This window comes from Sycon ciliatum, chromosome 2, assembly GCF_964019385.1.
Source record: "Sycon ciliatum chromosome 2, ocSycCili1.1, whole genome shotgun sequence".
Taxonomy (NCBI): Eukaryota; Metazoa; Porifera; class Calcarea; order Leucosolenida; family Sycettidae; genus Sycon; species Sycon ciliatum.
This window is the reverse complement of record NC_088644.1, coordinates 15,782,070-15,790,034: the sequence shown is the minus strand read 5'-3', so window position 1 is coordinate 15,790,034 and position 7,965 is coordinate 15,782,070. Positions and strand designations below refer to the sequence as shown.

At 46.0% G+C, this 7,965-nt stretch overlaps 1 protein-coding gene across 1 annotated transcript; it reads right to left on the bottom strand.

Moving 5' to 3' along the window:
* Window positions 1-3,504: 3,504 nt before the first annotated feature.
* LOC135808913 (uncharacterized) lies at window positions 3,505-7,965 on the bottom strand. Its single transcript, XM_065322158.1, has 2 exons — window positions 6,101-7,965; window positions 3,505-4,698 (listed from the first exon to the last, which is right to left on the bottom strand). The coding sequence occupies exons 1-2, from the start codon at window positions 7,772-7,774 to the stop codon at window positions 4,540-4,542; spliced, it is 1,833 nt and encodes a 610-aa protein (XP_065178230.1). The 5' UTR covers window positions 7,775-7,965; the 3' UTR covers window positions 3,505-4,539.

The following is a 7,965-nucleotide window of genomic DNA, read 5'->3' as shown; positions in this document are numbered from 1 at the left end:
CTCAATATTGCTTACACAACCTATTTCTTTTAGCCACAAGAGGCTTTAGTACTACTATAGCAGTCATACTCGCACTCACAACCGCACTACCGTGAGTGAACATAACTGTACATGTACATGTACATGTACATATGTATGTAGCTAGTCCATGAAGTGTGTGAGTGTGAGTGTGTAAGTGTGTGAGTGTGTTACTGGTAGCAAGAGTACATCAACGCCTTTTGTAAGCGGAGTGGAGCTAGAACTTAGAAGCGAAGCCAGGATTAGAGATGGATCGAGTGGGGGATGCCATCATGGAGTTAGAGATCTGACTAAAACCGCTTACATTGGCCAATGCCGCCATATTGCATCAAGGCAAGGTGGTCGCCCCTATCAAGGGGTTCCCCGCGTTGAAGAATGAACGTGGTGCAGAGGCGGCGGGAGGGGGGGGGGGGGCTCACAGGCAGATATGGACTGCAGGTCGCTGAGCACTTCCGCTTCAGCGGCCTCCTGCGCTGTTGCCTCTTAGATCCTGTGTGCGGTTTTCATGTTGGATAGAACGAGGCTGGCACATACTGACAATAAATGAGGCGAATGTGCATGTACATGTACAGTACATGTACATGTACATGTAGGGCGGTGTACATGTAGATCATGGTAGATGGTTATTGCGAGCAGGTTGGGGTGTGGGTTGGTGCTAGAGGTAAGCGGATTATGCTCGGAAAATGACCCGATTATGCTCTAGCTGATGCTCGCAGGATGCTCGAGAAAACAGCCAATTATGCTTTTATGTGCTTCACCAAAAGGACCAAAAGAACAGACAGTCGTCATGAAAAAAGGACTCAGATCGACCATTGTCATGATGTGAACTGGGAGCTTTGTGGAAGTACAAGACAATAATTATGCAAGAGGAATACCAAATTCACAAGCAAACGCTGAACTTTTGGGAGATGCCCTATAGTGGCTGCTAAAATATTGTTCCACATCGACAAGGAGCGCTATGATGTATGGTCCTTCAATAGCAGGTGTGTACATGTATATACTATATAACAGCCTCATTGTGCATCTGCCCTTGTTTTTCGGATGCCATTTTATGCTCCTTCTCAACAAGGACCTGAATTACGCCAAAAATGATGCCGGCATCATCCGCCCACTCCTAGTTGGTGCGTGGTCGCGCGTGGTTTCGGAAGTAACACCAGGAGAATATTTTAGCACTTGTACTTGTAGCCTAGTAATGCAGGCGTCGCACAGCGCAAGATCAAGAAAGGGAGCTTATCTTCAGTTTTTACCTTTGGACTGCTGAAGTATCCGTAAAGCGTAGGTGTTTGACTTAAACCAACACTTGACTGTTGATCCGTTTGTGTGACGTTGTTACTGTTAGCGCATGCACTTCCACTATAACGATTACTGGTACATGTACATGTACCTATCATCATGGCCAGTTATTCCAAATCATTATAATAGTCATCACATTTACCGATAGTTGACCCCTTCCCCAGCCCTGGAGACGACACTGCATTACCCGCTGTACATGAATGTATTTTCCCAGTAGTCACTAGTGCGACAATAATTATTATAATAATTATAATGAAACAAGCACTCTCTTGTCAAGAAAGACTTACAATGCATTAATCTGTCGCTTCTGGATGCTGTGCAATCTGCTTCTGATAGAGCTGCTTGGCTCGAAATTGTTAACAGATGCGTTGACCTCATGCAATGAGTGAAATGCGAACTGTCATTATTATTTATTAAGCACTCTCTTGGACAGCCTGGAACCTCTCTGTTTTAATAATTATAATGATCTGATGTAGATGTACAAGTACATGGCAAACCGTGCACTTGAGTCACCTTAATCCTAGGCGACGGTTAGGTGATCATGCAAGAAAGTCTTGTACACAGTCTCCCTCGATAATAGCTCTTACTGGCTGCACTTTTCCGAGGCTGCTTCTATTTTCCAGTGCTCTATGCAGTCACAGTATAGCTAGCGAGTGTCAATGGCGCAAATCATCCTTCCCTATACTATACGCGGTATTGTAAGTAGTTGTTGTAGAAGTTTATTTAACGTCGCACCACAAACAGGCGATTTCAAGTAAGTCGGACGCAAAGAACATCTTTTCGGACGGAGCAGCTTGGAGAGTGGAGTGCTTTTTTTTACTCCCGTGCATGCATGGCGCACATGCTATGCAAGCTCCCACATAACTCATTGACATTGTATCCAAACAATAAGAGGACGGAAAAATTACTGTTTTTTGATGATCACTTAGTGCATGAAACAAAACGCTTTTTCCGTCCTCTTGTTGTTTGAACTAGCTCTGCCTCTCCGTATTGAGCACTCTCATGGACAGCCTGGAACCTCTCTGTTTTAACTCATTGTATCCTATACAGTAATTATATTATCTAATATACAGTCAACTTCGCTAATAACGACTGCGGATATAACGACAATTCGCGAATAACGACAGAATTTCCATGCCCAGAGCAAAGTCCCATCCCACTGTAATACATAATGATGAGACTTCGGGTATAACGACACTTCGCGAATAAGGACACCTTTTTGATGCCCCGCCGAGTGTCGTTATAACTTATAAGCGAAGTAACTAGTTGACTGCACTCTCAGTCTGTAGGCCTACACCGGCCTTCTAATGTGCGGAATGGTATGTGCCCAATACACCACTATTATATTGGCACTAACGTGGTCATGGTGGTAGCCAGTTGCCCTGGCTACCTAGGTACTAGCGGCTACAGAATGATCAAGTTGTAGAGTAGCAAAGGCTGATAAGAATAATCCCATGCATCGCATGGTGTGCAACGCGGACACAGGTTATCATGCGGCATGGCTCACACTGATTCTCAGCTCGCACTGAGAGAGCACAAAGCCCCGTGTGCGTGTAGCAATCAGCCTGCAAATCACCTGAACCGCGGAGCTGACAAGAGTCACCAGACAGACATCTACGCACAGCCGCACACTCAAGTGCGTGAACACTTTGTTTACCTCTCAGTTCGATCGTGGTTTTAAGCGCTTATTGGATGATCCAGTTTGGTTTGAACGATATCGTGCAATTATTTTGTTTGACAACGTTGGCAACGTTTAGTCTCTCACCAGCTACATTGTACATGTACATGTACATGTATATATTGCCCTGGTTCATTCAGCATACGTTTTTCTTCTTTTCTCTTTATGTTGACCACTCATCCCCTTTTTTCTAAACATTTACACTGATGTACACTTGTACATTGTTTATTTGTTTATTTATTTTATTTTTTTATTGTTAAGAAAGGGTTTGCTCCCCACACCGGAGCTCGCGCTATTCCGCCGGTGTGGGGAGCAAACCCTTTCTTACAAATCATCGCCGAAGTCGCAACCACTACTTCGTTTTTTTATTATTATAATTTTTTTTGGTCCCATCGGCCTCTTCATATTTGTGCAGCTGCACTGTATTGTTTAGCTTCCGACGTAAAACAAATAATAATAATAATAACACACACACACACAGAAGGCAATGAATAATTTCAAAGGAAAACCAGCTTTGCTGGATATGCATGTCGCTGTATATCAGTAGTCTCAAACTGCAAATATTTGCAGGAATAAGTTATTTGAAATTGCACTCGAAAACACCACATGCTCATGGATCACTCTGCACACACACACACACACACACACACACACACACACACACACACACACACACACACACACACACACACACACACACTCACAGCAGTTACACATAAGAGAATGTATCGTTAAAAATGAAGAAGATAAAGAAACGTTTGCCAGGCTAAAACTGAAGTAAAGTTTGCTGTGTGTAAATGTAAATTCATCACTGAAAAAAGGGATGGGCATATTGAAAGCTAGCGGACTAACGATTGATCAAAAAAAAACTGTCAGGAGAGAAAGACGGGGCCTGGAGAAGCCTCAACAATGGTTAGAAAAGAATGTTCTCTTGCAATCTCTCTTTGCGGCGGATGCGGAAAACTCGGCTTCCAGCCGAGTCTCACGCGAACCGTGAAATTTTTTAAAATCTCTCTTTGGTGTGCATAAGCAAAGCTGATGGTTTGTTTGAACACAGCACGAGTCAAAATCTAAGGTTTCCAATCTCAACAGAAATAATCGGATAAACCATCTACTTTGTGTGTACGGCGAGAAGGGTGGATGAAACAAAAATTTGCCTGGCCATAGCTTGGCATGGAAAAGGGAAGAAAAAAGACAGCATTTCGCTAAAAGATTATCAATGGCCTATGGTGCATACATACAAGTCACATACCCTCCATAATACATCACACGCTTGCGTGTGTGTGTGTGTGTGTATGTATGCGTGTGTGTGTGTATGCGTGTGTGTATGCGTGTGTGTATGTGTGTGTGTATGCGTGTATGTGCAAACATGCTGGTTTCAAGCCAATAACGAAGGTGCATAGTTCCAGGGCCTAAAAAACAAGAGTGCCCTCCTACTGCCAAATAATCTTGCATAGCCGAGTGATCAGAAATACTCTCCTATGCATGGTGAACAAATCGGCTCAACCATATCATTGCCATCAACCCTATTGTATGAAAACAGTCTATTATCATAGATCTAGGTCTGGGTGGAACTCCTCTGGGCACTCACAGTGTACTGTTTCCTCGAGATCGGCGAGCTGCATCAGCTGGGGAACATCATCACCTTGGCTTATCCCATACCAGCTGGTCTGATCAAAGCTGAATCCCAGCGGTGGCTTGGAGCATGCCTGCACAGATATCACAAGCATTCAGGAGTCAACAACAGCGCATACCAGTTATAACAGGAAACTTCAAGTGCTGTCAGGTGGTGACCTGATGATGGGCTCTTCCGATGCTCTCTCTCTCTCTATCTCTCTCTCTCTCTCTCTCTCTCTCTCTCTCTCTCTCTCTCTCTCTCTCTCTCTCTCTCTCTCTGTGTGTGTGTGTGTGTGTGTGTGTGTGTGTGTGTGTGTGTGTGTGTGTGTGTGTGTGTGTGTGTGTGTGTGTGTGTGTGTCTCTCTCTCTCTCTATGTCTCTGTCTCTGCCTCTCTGTCCCTGTCTCTCTCTCTCTCATAGAATTTTAAGTTGATTCAAAGCGTTGGTGCCAAGGACTTGCCAGGTTTCAGGTGAACAGCATTCACACCACACACAGTGCATACTCTAGTACCTTCGAGGTGTAATCTAAATTGTAGTTTCTCAACCGAAATCACCGAAGTTAGAGTTCCACCGAAAATGACGTGTTTTACAGTATTCAGAATAGCTGTTTCTTGGTGTTATTGGGAGCGAGAGTTCAGAAAGAAGCGATCAAGAAGAGAAAGGGTAATGCATATAAACTAGGGGTGAAACGAGTATCTATTTTGACCAATCGATCACTCATTCATAATATTCGATCGAGTATCCGATTATCGCTATTTTATCAAAATTCAATAGCGCTAGATTTGTGAGTTCTCGACCAATCCGGGAGAAATGGTCTGTGAACATAGAACAAAAGTCGCCAACGTCTTGTACAGAGTGTAAAGTAACGATTTTCATCTGTGCTTTCATTATCTCATAACAAACTAACTTAACTTGCCGTGGTGATCGCATCGTCCAAGTCATAAAAACTGACTCGAAGGCATACATAACACATGCATACCAGTGGATGAGCGGTCCAACAGAAGTTTTTTGAAAATTAGAATGCCAATACTAAAAAAAACAAAAAAAAACAAAAAAAAAACGATCGAGTGCAAAATTTCGAATACTCGCTCGTTTGAAAATTTCCAACGAATACTCGAATATTCGAACTAATCGTTTCACCCCTAATATAAACACATGTGTGCAGTAGTGACCCGCACGCAGCGCAATGCCAAAAGGGTGTTCATACCTTGTGGAGGTCAATTGGGCAACATAACTCCCCAGGAGAAAATCCATCCTCTCCCGAAGATGGGGAAAGGAGGAAAGAAAAACCGCCCATAACTAGGAATTATCGGGAACTTTGAATCACGTATGGTTCGGTGGGGAATTGCCAGAGATCTGGCATATGACATCAATATTTCCACAAATTGGCAAAAGAGTAGTAACATTTCCACTACAACTTGCCTTGAGGATGCCCGTAACTACGTCGAGGTCTGGGTAAGAGAGACAGGAGTCAGAGTGTGTACAACAACTTACCGGTAGCAGATCGCTGGCAGTAGGACTAGCAGAGCCCAGTCTGGACTGGGTGTCTCCGATAATGCTGCACTGGTCAGCAACCACAGGCATGTCCGGCGTTAGCTGTCCACCCACAAACGGAACGCTGATTGCCGGTCCGGGGCAAGGCACTTCGTCGCGAAACAGGGGCTCAAAGTCGCACTGCCCGTGGTCTATGAGGTCGGTGGGCATCTCGGCAGTGGAGATGTCACGGGTCCATTCACGGAACTCATTCAGCCAGTCCTCCGCAGCACTGGCATTGCTGTCGCCGTCCAGCATATCCGCATGATGCATTGTGACTTGTAGTGGTGAGTCTATGTCCTCTTCGGGAGATGGCTGTGCAGTTAGTAGACCGAGCATGTCCGAGCTGCTCTCGTCCAGTAGTGCACTGCTCAAGGAACTGCTGTCTGCGGTGGCGTCATCAACAATGCCAGTAGTGCCAGCTTGTGGACTCGCCTGGGCAGAGTCTGCCGGACTAGCAAGTGCTTGCTGCTTTGTACACTTCGTAATGCCTCTGCTCAGATCTACCATCTTTTGCTTCCTTGAGATGTCTAGAACAACCTTCTGCGACGCCGGTCTATCAGCTGTGTGCATCCGGCGGATGTAGCTACACGTGGCACGGAGAACTTCAACAGTCGACAGACCGTGTTTTCTCTCGCCGGGAATTGAGCTTTGACTGATGCGCTTCAGCTCTGGCACCAGTGTAGACAGCTCAGTCAGCAGCTTTCGCCGCTCGCGAACACGCGCGCGTTCACGATTGGCGTGGTCGACCTTCTTCTGCGTTGGTGATTTGGCTGCTCGCCATCGGTATCTTGGGTTTCCGCCATGTTTCTTACTGCTGTTGCCATGGTGAGGGCTATTGTCACCATACACATCCCTATTGAGCCACTGTCCTAAGCTTGTTTCAGGGCAACGGGATATGATGGATTCGGCCTCCTCGCAATGCTGCAGTTGCTGCTGCTGCTGCTGCTGGTGGTGTGGTGGTGATTGCTGCGGCTGCAGTTGACTCTCGACAAGTTCAGGAATGGGCAGGACGGCTGGATGAACTTCACCAACATCTAGAACTTCGTAGTCAAAAAGCTCCTGTTTGATCTGTTTGATAAGAAGAGAACTCTCGTCAACGGGTTCCGGGGAGCTGTTGTTCAGGGTTCTGGGTTCCGAAGCTGCTGAGGAAGAAGATCCAAGCATCACATTTAGATCGACTTCATTGCCCGTCTTGTCGAGGGAACTGGCGCTCAGAGACGCCTCTTCGCCTTCCACGCACTCGCTGGATGTGACTGTCGCTGACACGGCGGATTGGAAAGCCGAAGCAAAGGAGAAGGCCGAAAGATTTGGCCTGAGGGGAGGGTGTGTCAGGGTAGAAAGTTTCTGAGCCAGCCGTTGTTCATTCAGGGCTGATAACATCAACTCGCCTCGCCGCGCAACATCATTTTTCGGCTTCTTCGGCTTTCTACACGCTTGACCTCGATGTGTACTCGCATCCTGGGTACATCCAGTAAATGCCGACTCGGACCCGACGATGTGAGGCGATGAGAATGCCTTCGGACGAATGGGGGCAACTCGGTTTGCCGGATCACTACCAGGATTCTTCTTGATCGAGGTCCATTGGTAGTCGGAACCCAACTGCTTGTACGAGGAGACAAGTATATTCGCCATTGCCCGGCGCTTCCTGTTTGTGATGGAGGGAGGTTGGAAATAGGCACAGCCAAGAAGGAATCACTCAACAGCACACTGACTGCTAGTGACAAGAGACAGAGAATCAAAAAGGCAAACCAACGTCTTCCTAAATGAAGAAAGAAGCAGAGGAGGAACTGAAAGTCACCCTCTACGTTGCCCAACAACAACAA

Coding starts and splice junctions, on each gene's coding strand:
- LOC135808913 (XM_065322158.1), bottom strand. CDS start 7,774: ATGGCGAATATACTTGTCTCCTCGTACAAGCAGTTGGGTTCCGACTAC. Junction 4,699..6,100: donor CTGCCAGCGATCTGCTACCG/GTAAGTTGTTGT, acceptor ATATCTGTGCAG/GCATGCTCCAAGCCACCGCT.